Source organism: Falco naumanni, chromosome 7 (assembly GCF_017639655.2).
Source record: "Falco naumanni isolate bFalNau1 chromosome 7, bFalNau1.pat, whole genome shotgun sequence".
NCBI classification, from domain to species: Eukaryota; Metazoa; Chordata; class Aves; order Falconiformes; family Falconidae; genus Falco; species Falco naumanni.
This window is the reverse complement of record NC_054060.1, coordinates 4,624,777-4,647,781: the sequence shown is the minus strand read 5'-3', so window position 1 is coordinate 4,647,781 and position 23,005 is coordinate 4,624,777. Positions and strand designations below refer to the sequence as shown.

The following is a 23,005-nucleotide window of genomic DNA, read 5'->3' as shown; positions in this document are numbered from 1 at the left end:
ATGATCCAAAGTTCCTTCTCTCTTATCAGCTCTGGTAGAAACCCAGGATAGTTCAGATTAATAATGATGAAAAATAAAGTGAGAACAGCTGCTCCAATGTTAAAACTCCCAGACCTTGCCCCCAAACCCCAGCAGTGCTCCTCAAGACCATGAGAAAGTCCCCAATTCTCACGTTCCTCACTGAGACACAGACATGCCCATCGGGTGTCCGGCTTTGGGCAGCAAAGGGGCCTTGTCCTGCTCACGCCTACACTGCCCCAATTCAGGGAGGGCATGTCCTGATACCGCGACATTGTGCTGTCAGCATGGTTGGTGCTGGACCAGCTTAGAACCCCCAAGAAAAGGCTTGCTCTCTCCATGCAGGGATGTCTGTGGGACTGGAGCAAACCCCTGGGGTCTCTCCTCCCGTGATGACAGTGATGGGGCTGGGGGGTGGTGGCACTGGGGGATAATTCCCCAAATACCAAAGCCGTGGGGCAGGCTGGATGCTGGGAATGAAACTTGCCTGTGCCCAGGGAAGCTGCTGCGGTGGGCATATTGCCCGAGCATCCCCTGGAGAGGGAGCACAGACACTGCCACGTGCAGTCAGCTGTTTGCTAGTGGGAACATTACCCATCGATAAGTTTATCCTGGTCATTTTAAAAAACAGTTTAAGCTATATTAAATAAATTATTCCCATTTGCTTGATTTTACCCTAACATTGCTTAAAGCTCGCTAACAAACACCTGAAATAATCCCTCATCTAAAAATCCTGCTAAAACGTGCAGCCTTCACACTTCTGGGGACAATCTGGGCAACACAAGGGAGTGCATCTTTCCAGACCAAAGCAATGATAAAAAGCACCATGTTAAGAACACCCAGTGCCCCTCGCTGCCCCGTGGTGTGTGGTACCTAGGTTGAGTTTGGTGCAGTTGCTGTGGGTATCGCTGGTCACTGGGCACTTGTAGACATCTCCTGTCTTCTGCTGGCCATTGGTTTCGTAGGGAGCTCCCACCACCAGCCTGTGGGAAAGAGTGGTCCGTCAGTGCCCAGAGGTTGGATGGGAGGTGAGGGAACAAATCCACAGCCACCACCAGAGGGGACCTCGCCCCCAGGCCAAATGAATCCCCAGCTCATGGTTTGGGAGGTGACAGGAGAGGCTCCCTTGCTGGGGGGATGCTGTTGTTCCCCCGACCTGAGTCGGTGCAAGCAACAAAAGCACTGCTCCGACTTGCCCTTCCCGCAACGGCAGGCAGCCATGAGCCAGGAGTGGTGACCTCTTTGAGGGATACCGAGCCCTGGGACAGGCTGCCCGGGGAAGCTGTGCAGTCTCTTTTTCTGGAGAAATTCCACACCTGCCCAGACACGACCCAGTGCAGCCTGCTGTAGGAGAGCCTGCTGCAGCTGGGGCTGGACTGGGTGATCTCCCCAGGGCCCTTCCAACCCTGACCAGGCTGTGATGCTGCGACCCGGTGACTCACCGCTGCCTGGAAGTAATGCCCATCAGATGCAGCAGGGGTGAACAAAAGCCTGGCACAGTGAGTGTAGTCTGCAAAATCGTCTGGCAGCGTGGGGAGGAGCGGGGAACCCCATCACCACCTCAGCTCATGGCTGACACCAGCACGGCACCGAAACCCTCAGCATCCTTCTGAGATCCCCACAGTGGGCATGGCTGGCCCTGAGAAGGGGGGACGGAGGTGGCCCTTCTCACTGCTACTTCAGGTAGGAACTTTTTCATGCCCAAAGCATCTTCAGGACATGGATGTGTACGAAGGACTCCTGCCTAGCAACACCTGAAGGAATAGCAAGGAGCTGGTATAGCAGTGTCAGCAACTCACACCGGGATCCACCAGGAATTTTCTCCACTAAAAAGCTGAAAAAGTGAATTTGCTTCAACCTGGAGTTGTTCACTCATGAGCGGTCTGGAGCTGTATGTTTGGACTCAGCGGCAGGCAAGGACGTTGGGCATCTATCTGTTCTTTAAAGTAAGAGGAGCTGGTAAAACCACATGCACCCACCAAGGGTGCAGGCCACTAGTCAGGAAGTATTTGGGACATCGCAAGCATTTTCTCACTTTTTCCTGGGGACTTGACCAGAATAGTACAAAACAGCAAACCAAAGGAGGAGGAGAGCAGGACCTGAGGAATTTGACCATTCCTTCCAGGCTAGTTCAAAAATACTCTGAACCACAAGTTATTGGCGCCTTCTGCTCCCAATGTGTTAGCCCAAAATAAATCTGCTCCATTGCTTTTTTTGCTTTCAAAATCCTATCGCTAGATGCAACCATCCAAGTCTGGATCCCAATATGTTAGCCCAAAATAAATCTGCTCCATTGCTTTTTTTTGCTTTCAAAATCCTATCACTAGATGCAACCATCCAAGTCTGGATCACCAGATAAACAGGACCTCTTTTGTTCTGCGCCACCCTACCCGGCAGCTGGCAAAGTGACCGTCCCCGGCACAGATGTTCCCTGTTAAACCAGAAATGGTCATTTTTTTAGAATGCTACTTCTACAAAGACACTAAATACTCATCCTTTTATTCCATTGCTATAAAACGGAATTGCTCACCAAATTAAAAGCTCCAAAATCTAAGCAGCATTTAGGATTCTCATGGAAATACTTCCTGTCTTACAGCTTCATTGCTAATTAGAAGATTAATTAGGAGAAAATAATAACCATCTGGAGCTATCCTCAGTAGCATCCAGCAGCTTGGGAAGTCTGGTACCTTCTCCCTGACCTGTGCAAAGAGTTTGCTCGTGTCCGTCTGCCACACTATCGATGCCCGTTCGCTCACAGTCAGGGATGGGGGAAAGGTGGAAGATGTGAAATGTAGTGAAAGGATGTGGGAGGAGGGGGAGAAAAAGTCTTTGAAGAAGGAAAGAAATAAACATTAGGATACCTCAGAAGATGGTGTTCTCAGTTTTGAATTCTTAATTCCCCAAGAAGAATTTAACATTAATGGGCTTTAACGTGAACTTCTCAGAGCAGCTCCACCTTGATGTGCAATCCTATACAGGACTCTCCCATTAATTAATATTCACATATTAATATTATCACACTACCCATTAATAAATATTCCTGAACAGCAGTGGTTATTGGGTTGAAGCATCTCTTTCAAATGCAAGATGATGCCGAGGGCGAACCACCCATTCCCCCAGTTCCTCAGCCCCACATCAGGGCTGGAAGCTCAAAGAAAGCCCAAATATTTACAGACGCTGCCATGAATGCCAAGGGGTTGTGAAGCTCATGAAACCAGATTTTTTGTCTCCCAAAGACAATGGCATTGTTTTCCCTTTTTGGTTAAATTTAAATGATTAATTAGCTGAAGCTGTCAAATTCTCATGGAAACTTGGCAGTTTGGGAAAAGGCTTTTCCAGCTGTTTGAAAGGTGCGGATTGCAGGGATGCTGTAAGTGTTCCCCGAAGTCAGCTGTCAGAGACACCGCTCACAGATCGCTTACAAACCTCTTCCTTCACTCCGTGGTTTGTAAACCTGTGCTCTAGTTTGTTTTTTTTTCTTTAAAAAAAGTGTAATAAAAGTCCCATCCGAAATGACCCAAATCCACTTAGAGCAGCCTGCCGCAGCAGGGAGCCAACCCGTGGTCCATCCCGGCTCTCCCCCTCCCTACAACCCTTGGGTGACCCCAAATCTCCCCCCTCGTGCTCCCTGGAGGGTCGCAATCCCCCCCTGCCTCAAGCCACGGCCTGATGCTGAACAAGCAAAGCCCTCTGCAAAGAGCAAAGCGGCAGGCCCTTGCATCTTGGCTTGGTTAATAAATGAAGCTTTAAAAGAAAATAAGAACCAAACAAGCCCGCCCTCATCCTCCTCTTCATGCACTCCTTATGGGGAAAACAAAAGCAAAAAAAAAAAAAAAGGATTAAATGTGAAAAGCGCAGACTGCTCAGAGCAACATGTCTGAGGACATATTTTTAACTTTCATCCTGGGGGGAAAAAAAAAACAAAGAAGGAAAACCAGGCTGTTGGTGGAAATACTCGAGGAGCCTCTGCTCTGCCTGTGCAGCGAGGGCAGTGGAAACCCATTTTCTGCTTTGCAGGCAAAGCATGGTGCTGGGTCCTGCTTCCCGATGTCCTGCCCGGGCTGGGGACAGGACAGCTGCGTCTGTCACTGCAGGCTGGGTAAATCTCACAGCAAACATCAAAATGATGTGTCAAGCTCAGTTTGCTTTTTTTTTTTTTTTTTTTCCCCCCCCCACTGTTTTAAATGACTGACTTACACATGCCCACGAGCGGCATGCACAGCACGACAAGGCAACATAAAACGCAAAACGCTGCCGTGGTTCAGTGTCTAAAACAATTAGAGTCACAGCTGCTCGGTACTGATTGAATTATTGGGGTTTTTTTTCCCTCTTAGTCAAAACATTATCTGGTGAAATTCCCTCCGTCACAGACATTAATTCATGCCAGTTATCTTGGTACTGAACCCAATAAATTATAGTTGGCTGGAGCACATCTCCTGGAGAAACATCCGTCCCTGATTTGAAGGCATCAGGCGACAGAGAAGTCAGTGTTTCCCTGAGAAATTTGTCACAGAGTTTGTCACTTAAAAATTCATGACTGTTTGGATGTACCTGCAGGCCCTGAGCCAAAGGGATATGCCTGTCCCCAGCATCCCCTCCCAGAGGAGCGGACCACCACCATCAAACCGCCTCCGACAGCCCTGGGTCTGGTTCTGCTTCTTTATTTAGCCTCTATTTATCTTCATTTATTATTCTCCATTGCATAATGTTTGAATTTCTGCCTATTGCCCCAAAAGTGCTGTTGGCTTTTCCCTGCACATTCTCCTGCCAGAGCTGTATTAACCGGCATCTTTGCCCCTCACCCCATACGCACGATGATCCCACACCCCGACCTAAGGGTCCCCCAGAGACCCCTCAGCCTTTTCGCATCTAGCAAATTCCTGACTTTTTAAGGGAATAACCCCTCCCGGCACAGCAGGCTCCCTGGGTGCATTGCGGAGAGGTTGCAAAGCTCATTTTGAGCCTTGAGGTATTTTGATTAAATGGAAAGAAATCAGGAGAGGAAGGTATGTCTAGCTGGTGATCCGGGAATGCAGGGATTAGGGAGGAACGGAGAAGCAACTATGCTTTTCACAGGATTTTTCAATCAATGGGACACTTAATCTCCTGCAAGGCAAATTCACTTGCAGTTAATTTATTCAAGATGGAACTGGATGAAGAAGCGATTAAGGAGGTTCAGGAAAGGGAGAGTTCTGTGGAAAACTTTAAATGGGATCGGAGCTCCTTGGAGGGAATGTGACAGAGGAACGGACTTTGAAATGTTTTTCTCCACATTGGCAACAGTGGAAAAAAATACCTAGTGGGAATCCAAGGACAGCCAGAAACTGAGGAGAAGTCAACGAGATGGTGGCACCGGGGGATGTGGTACCTGAAAATGCATCCTTGGTCTGACAGCAGCTTTCGGTGCAGCTTCTAGCAAATCTTTTTATCAGCCTCTGGTCATTTTTTTCATCTTTAGATATGAGACAGCTGCACTGAAGAGCAGAGGCGATGCGGGACGGCTCAGCTAATGGTGAGGGTCCCATCACCTTGCATGGGCAGCAACAAGCAGACTGCTGCTCCGGCCACTGCTGCTCACCGTGAGCAGAGGAAACTCATGTGTTGGTGACCAAGGGCCACCACAAAACATACCTGGGACAAACAGCTGTGGCCAAGCACCAGGTGACCCCCAACACCGACTCACAGAAGGACTTTGAGTTGATGGCTATTGCACTATTAAGCCCAGATCCATCCCTTAAGCAGTGCCCAAAGCCTGAGGAGGTGCAGCAGAACTATCAGAAGATGATAAACTGATTATTTTGGTCTGTTTATGGAATGGCCCCATGGGCCAGGGGCAGCCAGGAAGGGAGCTTGGGGCATCTGGGAGAGGAGCGCAGGCTGGCAACGGGAAGAGGCGTTGGGTCTGGGAGCACCAAAAAACCACCCTGCTGTGTGCTGGATTAACAGTGTGTTAAATAATACCAATTAAATAATCCGAATTCAGCAAGCAGTTTTGAAAAAGCACGGTGCACAAAGCCAGGAGCGAGGCAAAGCTTTGCTTTCCCACCAGGCAGCAGCAAGGTGCTTGACTCAGGCCAGGAGCCGGGGCCGGGATGTGCGGCAGGGGAGGAGGAGGAAGAGGATGGTTACAGCAGGGAAGTATTCGCACCATCTGTATTAAGTTTCCATTACCCTCAGCAAGGGACAATGTCCCCTGATGCTGTCACCCAGGAGAGGATGCTCCTCTCGGCTGTGGCTGTTTCACCCCCATCCTTCCCTGCTGCCTGTAACATCGTCGGGTCCCGATCTGCTCCTGATCACCTCCAGCCCTAGCACTGCTCCTGGGCCACTGTCCGTCACACAGCTCCGGAGGGCTCTTCTCCAGCAGCCAGCTTTGGGCTGATTCACGACCAACGAGCCATTTGGGCTCGTTATTTAGCGGTGGTTGCAGGGGAATATTTCACCTTTTGTAAGACTGTTTTGCCCGCTGAATACCAGATAAATCATCCCTTGGCAGAAGCATTCCCGGTGGAGGCATTAAAGCCTGCTGCTCACTCCCGAGTCTCCATATGCTCCCCATATTACCCCAATTAAAAGACAACCTACTAACGACAGAGCAGTTGCAGTACTCCATCTACATATTGGGAGTTTTAGGGAATTTCCCTCCTAAGATGTAGCTTTGAGGTTTGGGTCCCACTGACCTTGCAATGCCCAGCACAGACAACCAGACCTGCTCCGGGACACGAGCTTTGTCCCCATCCCTGTCCCCTCTTGCTCCCGCGCGGGACTGCCTGCAGGAGGCTGTCCATCTGCCACTGACACACACGAGCACCTTCGGTGGTTATTTTTTTTAAAGGTTGATCAATGTTTTCTCTGCTTTATAACAAACCCTCTCATCGCAAAAACAAAACATAAACACGACTGTAATTTCCCCAGCTGTTCCGTGCGCCGGGGTGAGCTGGGAATGGATGCTCCTAATTACACAGCCCGTTCCCACAGCCCGTCTGCAAACCCCTCCCGTGGCTGGGCAGCACCCGGCGGGACATGCTCCCCCCCACGCTGAGCAGCCACGTCACGGGAACGGCCCCGAGGGGACCCGGCACCAGGACATGGATGCACAGCGGGGTCCGAGCCCCACGAGCTGCTGCAGCAATTACAGCCGTGGCAGTAAGCAAAATCACCAGCGCTCTCCTTAAAATAGCGATGACGGGCGTGTTGCAAAACATGTCTGAGGAACTCGCAGAATATTGTGGTCAGCAGTAATGATACTTTCTTATTTTCCCTCGTGTAATTTTTTCCCTTTTGCTCAGGGATATTGTAATAAAGAGGTGTTCACGGGCGAGGCCCATCAGTGATTCTTGGCCCAGCCGTGGGTTTCCACTGAGGCGTTTGGAGTTGCTGGTCAGTGCTCCCCATAGACTGCACGTGTCCGTCAGGACTCGTGCGATCTCTGGTTTTCTTCTGGAGGTTTCCAAAGCAAACACTAATCTGTGACTCCAGTTCTTGCCAGGTGCCTCTTGCTTTCCCCAGTCACCCATTATCACCAGTTAACAGTGTATGGGGGGGTTCCCCCACCCATGCATTTCTGCGTTGGAGGCACCGGTAGCTCACCAGCTCCAATATCACAGCTCCATCCAACCGCACTTCGGTGCTCTGAGACCAGGGCACCAAGCCCCCAGCCCTAGATAATGAAGGTGTGATTGTAAAGTTCTTGTAATGGCCGAATAATATGGGGTGGGAAGGGGCAAGACCCCCTTCCTCCATAAAGATCTTCATCAATGAGGCTATAGATACTTTGCTGCACACGTGTATTGTGGTGGCACAGGCAGGACTTGGTGTCCACCCACCTCCAGCATCCCCTGGTCTCACCATGGCAGAGGCATTGGGATCTTGGAGCTGTGCCTGGATGCTCATGCTATAGTGCAACGAGGATGCTTTTAAAAATACCAAGGAGACAATTTTCCTCTGTGCACCAAGGGTCTGGCTACTGAAGCTTGTGCTCCTCCAGCTCTTTCTAAATATCCCAGTGCACCTCAGAGGGGGAAGCCCAGCCATGCTCTTGCTGCAGCAGTTTGGAAAGCCTGAGCAAAGCCACAGGGTTGGGGCATAGGAAATTTTCAGGTTCTTGAGGTGAGGAAGGCATGATGGAGATGCTGAGATGCCCGGGAGCCCTGAAGCTGCGAGGCAGCTGCTCTCCACTGCCTGGGTTTGGTGTGTAGCCCAAATCCCCATTTCTGCATGTGCTTCCCGTTGGGTCCCTTGCTCAAAAAAACAATGAGCACAGTTCTGTTTTGTTGCTGGACAGGGTGGCAAACCTTTTCCTTCCTCTTCTTGGTTGGTAGAAAGCTTAAGGAGTGTCACTGGAGTGTAGCCTGGGTTTGTCTGCAAGGGGACATCCTCCTGCGAGCCCCTCTCTTCTGCAAGCCCTACAGCGAGTAACACGAGACCTCATCTGTTTTTCCAATTAGACTAAATGTTTTCTTAAAAAAACAACAACAAAACAAACCCCAAAATGAAAGGGCCTAAACTTGCAGCTGATGCAAACCAACCCCAGAGTCTGTGATAGCCACACTGCTTTATGGCAAGGAAGATCTGCCCCAGGGATGTCAGATGTCCCATGTTCTCCAGGGCACCCAGGGAAGGTGTCAGGCAAGGATGGATCAACCTGTGGAGCATCCCCAAAGAACCCAGCAACACTAATAACAGAGTCTACAGGATTTTCTGGAAGAAAAGACCATACTGTGCCAAAAAATGGACAACCCCCTAACACAGGAGATGGGATGGGTGGCTATAGCATCTTGCACGCTGCCGCCAGCCTGTTGCCTGGAGCCCCGGCATGGTGGGAGGGAGAGCTGGGAGCAGACATTATCCCCGCGATGGAGGAATGCTTTACAGTTATGTACCCTTTCACCAAAATAATCCAAGCACTCGGGTACCGGCCAAACCACAGGAGAATTACAGCCAAGAAAGCCTCTCGCAGTAGTAGGGAAATAGCAAACCCTTTAACTGTTTTTCCAGATCAGCACAATTATAACTTTAAATCCACCGAGCAGATTTTTCTCTCTCCTGCCTCCTCCTTTTCCCTTTGGCCGTGCTCAGACTGGAAACGTCACGTCTGTGCCTGGAGAGGCCACGGGGAGGGGGGCTCAGGGCTGCCCCCCACCAGACACCCTTCAAAGTGGGGGTCAGCCCTGGGGTGCTTGCAAGGATGGGCTCCTGCTGAGGGCAGGCTCAAGGGGGCCAGACTCTGCACTGAGGCTTCACAGCACCCCTTTGCTGCAAAGTGGGGTCGGGGCAGCGTGAGATACAAGCTCAGGAGGGAGAGAGCAGCCAGAGAGCACCCAGCATCCCAGACGCCAGACCCTCAGCCCTTGAAGCCCGTCCAGCTAGACCTACTAGACCCACTCCACAGCCATGCCACCTTGCCAGCAGCACCAGCAAAGCCCTGGCCTCAGCCAGCTCGGGAATGCTGTATTTATTATTTTTATGGCTTCTGAAGGCTAATGGATGTTTATTCCCAGGGCTTTCCTTCCACAGCCAGTTCTTCTCAAGCTTCATTTTTTGCATAGCTGGAAGCTTTCAATCCACAGACACAAGCTGGCGTGGGGCAGCAGTCCCAGCACATGCTGCGTGGAGCATCACGGCTGCTGCTGTCTGTGCTGCAGAGGCACAGCTCACCTCCCAGGGCCCTTTCCCTCTCCTGCTTCTGTACTGGGGTGTCTGGTGGCAATGGAAAGCCGAGGGTGGTTGGCATGTCCTCCAATACGCGTATGGGAGGAGGGAATGGGTGCTGCTGTCCTTCCTTAAGGAGTGACACAGCTCCTGCTCGTGGGATGATGGGGAGCAATCAGGAAACGCAGCTGGGAGAGGGGAGACAAAAGATGAAGGGAACTTTTTTCCCTTTCCCCCTCATCTTGGGCCTCTAAGAACGTTTTTTCCCCTCAAACTCAATGTGATTACAGTTTGTGTTTGCCACAAACATCCATGTGCAGCATGAGAAGAGCGTGCATGGAATGGGAGCTTCCACATTTGAGGGATATACATCCCACGTGCATTTGTGGAAACTCTGATGTTTGAACACCCTTATTTCACCCAAATAAATCCATCCACAGCAACAAACCTGCCTGGATCATGACTCACACCTTAAATATCCCCACAATGGCACAAACCAAAGTGTCACTTGGGACAGAGGAGCACCTCTAAGCCAACTCACCACTTCATGTCAACACCACAATCATCTTCGTCCTTACAGTAACTCCCTGTCCTTCTACCAAAACTCCTGCCAGGTCACTTTGCCCCAAGCACAGCAGCATGGGGAAGGTCCCATTTTCCCCATGTTTCCCCCAAGATGCCAAGCCCTGGGGGTGCTCAGACCCCATAACTCCAAGTATCGCCCTGGGAGCATTCCAGAGCAGCCGGTACACAGCCCCATTGCATGTCAGGATGAGTTTCGCTAGCCTGTTGTCATTTTTTCCATTCTTATACTTGGAGAAGGCACTTGGGTTGCACCTCCAGATTAATGAAAAAGGGAGAGAAAGTGTTTGAGAAAGAAGCCTGAAAGCCACTTGCTGCTCTGGAAGACAGCGAGCGGAGAAGAGCCACCCCACAGATCGATGAGCTTTTCAAGCAGTATATATCTCCGAGTGTTTTTTCCTCTGGAGTTTAATAAATTGAATTCTTTCCTTCCAGATTTTCCACTATCAGGGTTGCAGATACAGACCCCATGTGCAAATGGTCTGGCTCCTTCCTCAAAAGGTTAGAAAAAAAGGAAACAGTTGCAACTAAAAATATACCTAGAGAATATTATATATGTTTGTATACACTCAGATATGCCTTTACACACACATATATATGAAAGCTGCTTTGAAACTCTTTTTAAAACCATCCGCACTGGCCAAAAGCAGCATTAGAAGTCTCAGACTGAAGGATAGGTGCCAAAATCCTCAGATTCCACGTTTGGTATTTGGCAGCCGGGTCTCTGCATGTTGTTAGAGCCATCACTCCTATACGAACCACACTTCTGAGATAACCATTTAGTTTCTCTGAACTCTTCTGCATTTTGGTGGGTTTTGTTCAACTCCACTGGGATGGCATTGAAGGATGGCTCATCTGGCTTCTGCCTTACCGGCAACTGGGGTTTCATCTCAGCATCTCCATTTCTACTGCCTCCTGCCAGCTCCTGGGGTTGCCTGAGGCTCGGCACAATTATCATCCTGCTCCCTCTCTGTACATCCTTGGTTTATGCTATAGATGTTTTGTTTGTTCAGTCATTTATCCTTTAACCAGAGTGAGTCATGGTGGCTTCATTTTTTAACTGTGTACACATATTTAATAGACATTCTGTACTACATAATTGCATATTGAAATAGATGCTGTACTTATGTGTATACATACACTCGTTCTGTGCAGAGAACATCCATTTTTTTCATGCAGAAGAACCAAAAGAAGAGAAAACTAAGCTGTGTCCTGCCCGATGCTGGCAGGAGAGGTATGAGAAGGGCCAAAGTGAGCCAGAGCTGGTCTTTGCTCCAGTGTCCTGCTGGGAAAAGGGGGAAAAAAATCTTCCCAATGGATGGGACACCAGCTGCCTCCGTACCCTGCAACCCCTGCCCAGGGGTGGGAGAGGACAGTCCTTCCCGGAGCAAGGCTCGGCTGCAGTTCCCCAAGGGTTTCCCACCAATGGCACCGATGGATGTCGTTTTGTCACTTGGGGAGCATGGTGGCACACAAGCACCTTGGAGCAGGGCGCCTATGTGCCGTTTACATCCAGTTATGCTGCTCTCCTCCAAGGAGAGACTGTTGGCATGTTTAGGATGAAATGAGATATGCAAAAGGGATATACTCCAAAAGCAGGGAGGAATGCGGTGGCAAAGACACTCAGTTCCTGCTACTTATGTGCTTTGGAGAACCATGATCTCCAAACAGCCTTTCCTGGGCTTAGCCCTGACCTGGTAGACACCTTTGCAGAGCCAAAGCCTCTTGTGGGAGCCAGCACAAATACCACCAAATTTTTGGTGTTTTGGATCCATTCCTGATAGAAAATATTTCACAGGAGAGGTATGTGCAAATGAAGAGCTCACATGCTCTGAGGCATCAGATCAATGGCCCTGGAGAGCACGGTCCCTGTCCCACCATGTCACAGACACCCGCCCAGGAGCAGGTGAGGGATGGAGACACCAGGCTGGGCTGAGATTCCCTTAGAAACAAAACACACCGCTCTGCCCAGATGTGCTCCAGCATTGCATGGAGGGAGGTGAGGATGGAAGACTTCATGCCAAGCAGAGCAACATCATCCATTAACATCAGCCATCCCCACCCAGGTCTCAAGCAGGGGACTTCGCAGGAATTTGCTTTATTTACTGGAACTACTCGACAGCCACGTTTATGCTGTGTTCCAGTGGCTCTGGCCATGAGCAGTTGTGCTGTCAGACTGCCCAAAATTCTTTACCCCCTCCCCCAAAAAACATTTATTCGGGTAATTATCCATGTTCTTAAGTAAAGAAAGGGTGGAGGGCTGTCCCCTGTGCCAGATGTTTCTGGCTTGTTAAATATAAGCTGGCCAGTTGGGAAACAGTTCCATAATGCAGGTTCATGGACAGCAATGATGAAAAGGACCATCTAGTTCCTGACATGGCCCCGGGCAGGGTCAGATCTAGGAGAAAGCTCCCTGACTGCTGCTCATGGACCACAGGGATGTCCCACTGCAAGGATGCTCTGGTACCTGGCATGGTCACACTTCTGGGGAGACTCAGCCAGCTGTGAGCAGTCCTGCACTTGGTCTTGAGCTGAAGCAGTGGAAAAGCTCATCACCACCGTGCAGATGTGAATCTCTGAACTTCAGAGGGAATGCTGGTTGCTAAAATGCCCCATTGCAGAGATGGGTCCTGAGCAGGTAGAGGCAGCTTCATGGGCTGCACCCCAGGCAACCCCCTCCGTTCCCAGCCCATCCCAGAGCAAACACTCCTGGCAGAAAGCTGAACCTTATCCCACCATTCGAGGTTTGTGAATATCAACTCAGGTCTGTGCTGGGCAGTGGAAGGAAATGGTGACCTGGAGAGTGGAAGCATTAACATGGATTTAATTGCAGACAGGTCCCCGGGATGCAGCTGGCATCATTGGAGCCTGGACGGCCCTCATACAGCACAGGGGCCAGAGCATCACCATCACCCCATTGACTGGCTGCATGGTACCATTTGGGAAAAGCACGCAATCCTTGTGGGAAACCGGGGCTCGGAGCCAGCAGAAAGGCTCACCGCAGCGTGCCTGGGCAGCTGGCCCCAGCCTTCCATTAACCAGAAGGGAACGGCGCGCGGGCGCGTTCAGGCCATGCTGATGGCAGCTGCAGAGACCAAGGTTAAAGCCAAACCTCCCTACTGCTCCTTGCAGTGAAATATCAGCTCTGCCTGAGGACACAGGACAGGGTCCAGCCCTGCATCCCCCGCCAGTGCCAGCAAAGGTCACGCAAAGGCAGCACAGGTCTGCTTTTTAGATCTCAGGGGTATCCATCTGCATTAATTACATGTTTGCTTGCTGCCTTAAGCCTGGCTGTCATCCACCATTGGGGCAGATCCTTCAGCTCCTCAGTAATTGAGTTACGGGGAATTTCACAAGCTTTTGAGCTGCCCTCGTCACTGCAGCATTCAGATGTGCTCCTGGAGAGCACCAAGGATCTCTGCCAACATCTGTGCAGGATCCCTGCATGAGGATCAACCCTAGCAAGGAGCAAAACCTGCCAGGAAACCCAAAACCTGAGCAAAGCCCAGCTGAGTCTCATCTTGCACTACTGATGGATGCAGGCAGGTCTGAGCATTTCTGCAGACCATGGCTCTTTGGTGGAAACTATATAAAATGGGATGGCTTCAACCCAAAACTGAGATGGGTTTCCAGCAAGCATTAGAGGCCAAGGGGCCCTGGGGAACCATGAACCTGCCTGGAGCAAAGCCCTGAGCTCAGCACCTGCTGAGGTGCTGAGGCAGCCGGGCAGGAGCCAGAGCATGGTACCCTCCATACACACGCAGCTATCAAACCCCAAATACACCGTTACCCCCCTGCCACCAAACCCCTCATTTTAAAGGAAAAGGATTTCTGTTGTCTACTTTGCCCAGGCTGGCTTGCTACCAGCATCACCAAGTGCAAACCTCACTTTCTGCCCACCCAAACAGCACCGGTCAGATGGAGCAGGAGATATTTAGCATTTTGGGGAAGTTGCTTTAGATGCCAGCGCAGAGCTCACTTACCATTTCTTCCCCTCAATGTCATGCTGCTGCACTGTGTAGCCAAAAAACGCTTCCTTAGAGCCAGCTATGATTTTGGGCCTCCTGGTGTCAATGTTGAAGGTGTCACTGAACCCTGGGGAGAGACAAGAAGGATCCTGTCAGCCAAGGTGCTGAGATGGTAGGAGAAAACACTTTTTTGCTGTGGTCAGAGACTGAGCAGGTCACCCCAAAAGGCTGTGCAGTGTCTACCCATGGAGATATCCAAACCCCAACCAGACACAGCCCTGGACAACCTTCTCCAGCTGGCTCTGCCTGAGCAGGAGTTGGACTAGATGACCTTCAGAGGAGCCTCCAACCTCAACAATCCTGGTAATGCTGCTGCTCCCCCAAGTTGTATAGTATGCCCCAGGAGGATCCTACATGAAACAGGGTTGATTTTGCCCCATCACAGCATCTCTGTGGCACAGCACTCCCACAGCCAGCCATGCTGCAGACGAGGCTTTAAGCTCCAAAGCACACCAATCCCACTTCACCTGCAGCCGCTCAGCACTCCTGTCCCCAGCAACGAGCCCCCAGGGAGCAGCCAGCCCCAGGGCTGCAGCTTTAAGCAGGTCATTTAGGCTTTAGAGGACACAGCTGTGCAAGCCCTGGAGGACAGCCCCTTCCCCAGCCCAACTGCAAAGGGGCTTCACCTCAGCCCGCACCAATGTGCTCCTACGGGCTGCTGAGCTGCTGCCCACTGCTGATACCAAAGCAAAAGTGTGTTTCTGGTTTATAATAAAGGAAAAAATGTTTTTCTTCTGGGCTGCTATAAAATCAGCTGAAGCCAGGGCGGGCATGGGTAGGAGAAAGGAGAGCGCACTCCTCCCCTCTGACATCTGCCCAAGCCCCCTGAGGTGGGTGATGCTGCCCTGCTTTGCTTCCCCAGCTGTGGAGCAGCAGCTGCTCGCAGTGGAGATGGCCACCACCACATCCCCACATGGCCCAGTGGGGGCCACATGCTGCGGGTACATACAAAATGTGTGGCCATGCCAAGTGTGCCTGGTCTGGAGCCCATCACCCAGCCCGGCTGTCCCCGTGGGCCACATCCTGCTGTCCCCAAGGGCTTTGCAGTACCAAAGAGCCAAAGCTGGGGCTCACTTTTCCTGTGCAAGCAAAAGCCGGTGTTGCTGAGGGTTTGCTACAGAAAGGCAGCTCTGGGGGGCAATGTCCCTCAGGATGGATGCTTAGAACTGGTAATTTTTGGGCTTAGTCCTCTCCCCAAGGCTGCTCTGGAGGATGCCCCTTCCTGCAGGACAGCAGGAGCAGTTTCCCTGGCCGTGGCATCCCTGCTCACAGCCCACATGCGTCAACCTTCAAGAGCAATTTGCTTGCCAGGGAGCAAATCCTGGGGGATTGGTCTGGCAGCCCAGGAGCCAGACCCTGCAGCAGGGTGTGCAGGTGGGGCATCAAGTCAATCTCCCCAGAACTGGGGTGTGTTTGGGCTGCTGGAGATGCCCCTTTGCATATCCATGGGTGCAGGAGCTGCTTCGAGTTGTGCCCGCAGACCCCATGGGTGCATTCAACGGAGAAATTGGCTGGAGGCGAAGACCACCCCTGGGCAGTGGGGGAAGGGCACTGTCTGTGCCAAGGAGCTCTGGCCTTGTGCTGCCTCTGTTACTGGGGGCTGCAGAATGCTGCAGCCGCCCGTGTCCCATGGTCCATGTCCCACAGCCAGCAGGCATCAGCCCACGATATCCCAGTGCACATCTTTATCCCCAAACACACACACTTTGGCTCAGGCCAGCAGCATGCTCAAACCTTCCATGGTTTGCATGGAGGGTGCATAGGTGCAAATGCTTCATGGATTCTAAAAGGAGGTATTTTTTTTCTTAATAATAGTATTATCCCCGTGGATTTGCTTAAGCATAGAGGAGCATGGCCCAGGTTCCAGCAAGGAGTGATCGTGTGGGACGGATACTGATAGCCAGGATATCGTGGCTCTCTGTTTGCCTTCAGGCAGAAAGTAGCTGCTGGATGGTCCGTGCAAATAAAAGTTCTTGGCATCCTTATTAAGAACAGCTTTAAAAGCAGCAGAAGGATCACGTTTGGTATTTATAGGGGTATAGAGGGGTTGTCAACAGGAGAGGTTGGGAATGCTGCTTCCCAGGCAGAAAAATTCAGGATGGAAAGTGTTTTAATAGGTAGGAATGTTAGGGATAAACCTGATTTTTTTGCAGTCATAGGAACAAATCTGCAACATTGGCTCCTTAAGCAGAGAACTGCAGTCTCGCCAAGGAAAGCTGAGGTAAGGAGCTTTAAAATCCCTCAAAAAGAAATTCTAGAAAGCAGGGGGGGAAAAAGGGAGATGCGAGTGGGATGAGAGCCAGCATATTTTGTGGTAGATTGACCTTATTTAACACTACAAAACAAATTAAAACCTCGTCTAAGTTAGCTATTACCCAGTGGAGAAACAGAGACCAGGGCTGGCCATTGAGAGAAGTGATGGGCAAGGGGAGGGGGGTAGGTTGTGGGGAGCACCCTGGGGTGTCACACTGCCACCACCAGCGAGATGTGGTGACACCCTGGATCTGGCTGGAAGCTGGGGATCTTTTGGGGAGCGGGTTTTGTATTTTAAGCAAGGTTCAATTCCAGGTAATGCAGAAGCATCTTCACTTGGGTGCAGAGCCAATGTCAGAGAGGATGTGATGGGGTTTCTTCTGATTTTTTTTTCATTCAGCAGTTTCTCTGATGTTGCACTGCAGAGCTCCAGGCAGAGGTTTTTGGGGAGTGGGAACACTGGGACAGGTTGGGGACCCCCATCCCACGGCTCCTTGCATCATTGTGCAGCTGTAGCCTCCTGCAAAAGGCAGCCAGACTGGTCATGAAAAGCAACATAAACTCCCAAATAAATAGCAGGAATGCTTCATTAAGTGCAAAGAGCTCTGAACCAGGGGGGAGCAGGGAGAAGTGGTGCAAGGGGCTCATGCCCTGTGCTGGAGCATCCCACTCGCAGCAGGTAACGGAGAGCAGGGAAGGCGATGGGGCTGGAAAAACAAAATGATCTAGAAGCAAATTTCCAGGCAATGGATGGCAAAGAGAAGGAATTTCAGAAAGCCAACAGATGTGGGTGCATTCGAGGCAGAAAGAAAAAAACCCATATAATCAGAGAATATTTAAACTGGCTTCAACTAATGGGAGATTTTTGAGGGGTTGTCAAGGAGATTTAGCAACCCGAAGAACCGAGTCTCATTTTCTTGTCAGGAGTGACATCACTGTCATAAATAAGTGACCAAAAGCCACATGTTTTGCTTGTGAGTCTGCCAAGGCAGGAAGCCTCAAATACCTCCTTTCCGAACTGGAGCTTCTGTTGAGTCCAAACTTTTGATTCTTGTCAGGTCAAATATTGAGAAGAAAAAAAATAAAACACATTTGAAAAACAATACTGGGAATAAAAGCCACCTTTCCTGCCAAAAAGAATAAAAATGAGTCCTCCTTGTAAGGGAAACCTCCGGGAGGGGGATGCTCTCAGGGTCCCAGCACCATCCTCCTGCCCGTACCTCTGCCTGCATCCTTTGGGCAGGCAATGGCCCTCACTGCGTGAGGATGCTGTAACGCAGGCTGGCAGTGTTTGCTGTGATGCCCTAACCCTGCTTCTGCTGCCTTGAGGGGTTTGGGGTTTTAGCTCGTTCCCTTTGCTCCAAACCTTTACAATTTAAGGAGATGTGAGCCAGGCAGTGGATTTCCTGCTTTTTTTTTTTTTTTTTTTTTTTTTTTTGACTGTGAGGAAAATGCAGTCAGTATTTTTGACTGCATCGTGCAACTCCAGACAGAGTTTCTGGAGAGAAGCCGAGCCAACACGGGACAGTGACACAGCGAGGAAAAGCATCTCAAAGGCTGCGGCTGAGTCTGGCCCATGAGAACCTACGGCCGGATCTGCACCAGCTTTTCTGCTGAATTTCCCAGGGCAAAGGCAACTGGCCCACTGCTGGGCTGCTGCGGGTCCCCAGGGACAGCCCTGGAGGAGGTATGGGATGTGGAGACACTACAGGTGACCCAAGGAAAAGGTTACGTGTGGGACACAAGAACAGCACGTGCCACACCAGGCTCTTGCTTTCTTGCAGGGACAAGCAAGCTGCTCGCTGGAGGAGCCTGAGAGTGTGTGGTGGGGGGAAAGCTTACATCTGCCAAAAACCTGGAGCGTGCCGGATTCAAGCAGCTCAGTCTGGCACTTTAAACTCTTTTTGCTGTTCTTGCTCCTTGCTTCTTCTCTCATTGCTCAAACCCATACAGGAGAGGTGCCCTCTGTGATGGAGCAGTGGGTCCATGGACCCCAGCATCGCCGCTGTGACCCCTGTATTCTCAGCATCCCTGGGGATGCCACTGGGCACCCAGTGCTGGGCTGGGCTCCTGTGACCCCATCCCCACCACCACATGGGCTTTGGTGGCATCGGATGCTCCTCTGCAACCCATCTGCCATGTGCTTTATTTTCTTTTCTTAGGACTGAAATATTTAGTGTAACTGGAAAACCTTTAATCTTGATACAGGGTATTTGGGCAAAAGCTAGCAGGTCACGAGAGGGAGCAGGGTGGGCCACATGTCCTCACACTTCCCTCTAGCTCTAATCCCCGTGAAACACTCTTTGCCAAATGAGATGCTGAAAGCACCCAGTTCCTCTCCAGGTTGCTATCTCAAAGCCAGCATTTGTCATCAGCTATTAGGAAACAACCCAGGGTTTGGTGGCTGCGGCAGCAGTGGATGGTGAGCCAGGGAATACTGAGGATGAACAGAGGATCAGTCATCGCGGGCTTGTGTGTTGTAACATTCCTGGTTACCCACAAAATCTTTGACAAACAGCCCTGGGGCATTAGATACACAAGTACCTTGTGCTTCCATAATTCCAGCTTTCTGCCCCCCCCAAAAGCCGGGGAGGAGCTGCCTGATGGCCACATTTTGCAGCACTAAGGAACATGCTGATTATGCATCTGCAGCGCATTCATTAGCGATAATGCAAGCAGCATCAGGAATAACTAGCGGCAGGTCTCTGATCGCCCCTTTTCCAGGCAGCTGCCAGGAAAGCGATAGGCTGGGGGGGTTGGGGTCGGGGCATGGGAGCTCCATGCACCTCGTGGGGTGGTGTGTTTATTAGATTTTGCCTGGCCAAACCTTGGTCAGTGGGTGGACAACTGGTAGGTGGGCGGGGGGTCCCACTCAACCCTACTGTGGGGGCTGTGCAACCCCCCAAAATTAAGTACCCACCATCAAAGCTTGGACTGGAGGCTCCCTTAGGAACCCACCTGGATAATCCCCAACATGCCCCATGGAGCAAACATGATGATACTGTTTGGTGACCCTTTAGAGAGGGAATGAGCTGACTGCTCTGGACAAGGAAACCAGTGAGGGCAAACAGATGCATGGTCTGATACAAGGGGAGTGATGGCATCTCAGCACATCTGCCCTGGATCCTTCTGGAAGTCACAGCTTCCCTGCCAGCAAACAGTGTCAACAAGCAACGGGGTCATCTGCTGCCACCAAAGGTGTTGCTTTTAACAAGCCATGGCTCAACACCCCTCAGCCGGGCTCTCCCGCTTTTGGCCCAGAACTGTGCCCTGCTTGCACCGAAGCCTCAGGGAAGAGGAGCTGGCGTGATCTGACATTTAGGGACTCCTTGGGTTGTCCCCCAGGGTGGGCTGTGCATGGAAACATAGCGCTGGGGTCCCCAACCCTGCACAGTGCTTGCTGGAAGGGGACCGGCTGCTGGCATCACCTGCCTCCTCCCTTGGCACTGAGTAGTCACCGGGCAATTGCCGGGGGTGCCACTGTGTCTCTGGGGACTCCCAGCCCGTGGGATGGTGCAAGAGCAAGGACAGAGCCCATGTGCAGGAGGTTTCCCCAGGACCATCAGAGAGAGCTGGGGTGGTGGTGGGGTTCTCTCACGCAAAACACCCCAGGGTTTGTGCCAGGACAGGCAGCGCTGCCTGTGCAGCGAAGGGACCATCCCAAGGATGCACATCCCAGCCCAGCACCCTCAGCTCAGCCCAGGGTCTTGGGAGAGGTCCCACACAGCAAAAGTTACTTTTAGTCAGATGGGAAAACATCAGCATTAATCCTCGGGAAAATATATTGACCGGTAGCCACAACACATCCTGGTCTGGAGACCACCACAGAGCACTGGAAGAATTAACCCTTGTCGCCGGCACACAGCTCACGCTCGCTGCAGCAGGGCTGCCACTGCCGACCACCCCAGGCATGGGCAGAAACCCCCGTGGGCAGAACCCCCGTGGGCAGAAACACTCACGTGGAGGATTTCTGCTCAGCTCAAGGTGGAGTTGCCGATTTACCACATCCCGCAACTACGCTTTGCAGTAACCATCCTATATCTACCAGCAGCACGTCTTTAAGGAGATTTCACTCCACGGGCTCGGTTGCCCACGTAAGCATGGCTGGGGCCATGCCGCCATCTCTGTGCCGGAGCCATCGGCCGGCAGCTCCACGCAGGCAGCCCCGCGCCCCGCCAGGCTCGCCGCCGCCATGCAAGGCACACACACATGTTCCCTATTAAGCAAAGAAAGGCAGCTCCGCTGCGGCTTGCTTTAAAGGCTCCAGCAACTGTGCAATTAGAAAGGGGAAAAAATTAAAAGAAGTAAAAAAAAAAAACCAAACGAACCAACCACCCTGGTGTGCTTTTCCGTCAGGGTGTTTAGAAATGTTTGCAGTGGCAGAAGCGCTGCAGGCTGGCAGGGAGGCGTGAGCCTGTGGCAGTGCTCCTGGGACCGGGAAAAAGCTCTTTTTCCCCCCTTTGCAGCACCGAGCTGTCCCAGTCCGGCTGCTCTGAGCCTGGGCTGCGTGCAGGGGGATGCCAGATGTAATTGCAGCAAAAATGACTACTGCTGGGGAGCCTCCTTCTGCAAGAAGAGAGCCTGAGCACACCAGCGAGGGGCCAGCAAGAAGCATAAACCCCCCCTCCCGCCCCAGCCCCCGCAGGTCTCGTCCCACACACACCGAGCTGTATGGGCGAAGCTGCGGGGTCGCCTCCTGAAACCAAATGCTTGCCTGAAACCTCTCTCAACTTATTTAACCCCGAGCAACTTTCCCTTGTGTGTGCGATGGGACAAACCACCTGTGGGTCACAAAAGTTAACTCCAGGTAAAAGGGTCTCGCTTTATTTTGGAGGGCTTTCCCCCCCTCCCCCTAACCCCCCCCCATCCCCCATCTGATGCTCCAGAAAAACACTCACTAATCCTGCTCCAACAGCAGCCCAGCCGAGGAGGGGGACCGGGAGGACACCACGCTGCCCACCCACCTACCCACTCATTCCTGGGGAGCCCATCAAAGATCTCCATCCCTTTCAACTCCCCTTCGCCCGCTTCAAAGGCGCCCACCTCGCTCTTTCCATCCTGTTCCTGAAAAGACTTTTCCAACAGCCTTATTAACCTTGGGCTTTCTCCAGCACCTTTCCCAAATAAGCAAAAGTTACTCCCGGTTGCTTTCCCCTTGCCTGGGGAATTGGTGTGGGCGCAGGAGGGGGATCAGGCACTTACCCGGCAGGAGGCAGAGGGAGCAGGCGAGGAGCATCCCGCTGGGGAGGTCCATGGGAGCACCGGCTGCCCTGCTCCCCGGCCCCGAGCATCCGCGGGAGGCAGCCAGCTAGACTGGTAGCCTCACTCGGAGAGCCTTTCCTTATCCCCAGCCTTTCCCGGCTCCCTGACAGAAGGCGAGCATTGGGAGGGAGTGGGAGGGACGAGTGAAACTTGTAGGAGGTACAGCAGAAGAGGACGGCAGAGGGGACAGCCTTCACACGGCCACGGCACCCTTTAGGGATTGGCTTCCCAGCAGGGCCATCCAGCTAGGAACTTCAACCCCACCGCAGCACCCTGGTTTTCTCCCTGTGGCACCCCACTGGGGTCCCCCGGGGACCCCCTCATCCTGATGAGGGCTTGGTGATGGAAGGTCTGCACGGGGTCACCTCTGCTGGGTGCCACCTCCATTCAGGTGCCACTTTGGCACGGATGCCGCCTCTGCTTGAATGTCACCTCTGCTTGAGTGCCACCTCGGCTCAGGCAGATGCCACCTAAGCTTGGTTGCTACATCTGCCCAGATGCCACCTCCAGCTGGGTACCACCTCCACACAGATGCCACCTCCAGGGTAGAAGAGAATGGGGCCAGAGCCCGTGGCACCAAGGAAGCTCTGTGATGCACCACGTAGCTCTGGGGCATCTGGTCACAGCACCTACCCAGGCACGAGCACGTGTCTGCTGGCACAGGCACTCAGGAGAGCCTGGCTGGGAAGCAAACAGCAAAGGAGCAGGAGGAAAATTGCTAATGAGCATTTTCTTCCCCTCTGCCATGGCCATCCTTGGGCACAATGGGGTGATCCTGCTGCACACAGCTCTTGGGCTGGTATCCCCAGTGCCCCTGTACCACGCGCTGCTGTCATTTAGGGCTCCATCACTCTGAGCTTGGCTAAGCAGCCCAAAACACGTGAAGTACATCAGCATCCCCAAGGCGGGACTTTCTCCATCCATCCTCTTCCTCCCTGGGCTGGGGACACCCCTTGGGGGAGAGGCCTGGGAGGCAGCTCCAGCAGGAGCTCAGCTCCAACCATGGCAAGGCTTTAGGGCTGGGACACCATTTTTCCACTTCTTCCACACAAGAAGTTTTCCACTTCTTCCATATAGAAAAGATAAATCCAGTCTTTGGTTTATAGAGTAGATGTGACCCAGGAGGTCCTTCCCCACCTGCCCTCCAACCCAAGCCCTGGTTGCGGATGGGAGTATCTCCACCTGCAGCTGCTACCTGCAGCAAGCAAGCT

The 23,005-nt window shown here is 52.1% G+C and overlaps 1 protein-coding gene across 2 annotated transcripts in view; it reads right to left on the bottom strand.

Annotated features, from left to right (window-relative positions):
• ITGA11 (integrin subunit alpha 11) overlaps positions 1–21,901 on the bottom strand; it is a 52,934-nt gene extending 31,033 nt beyond the window's left edge. For both annotated transcript variants that reach the window (XM_040600713.1, XM_040600712.1), the window contains exons 1-3: positions 21,735–21,901; positions 14,235–14,346; positions 892–1,001 (exon numbers count right to left, since the gene is read on the bottom strand). In XM_040600713.1, coding sequence (XP_040456647.1) covers positions 892–1,001; positions 14,235–14,346; positions 21,735–21,786 — 274 coding nt within the window. In that variant the 5' untranslated portion in view covers positions 21,787–21,901. The remainder of the gene's footprint in view (positions 1–891; positions 1,002–14,234; positions 14,347–21,734) is intronic.
• Positions 21,902–23,005: the final 1,104 nt, after the last annotated feature.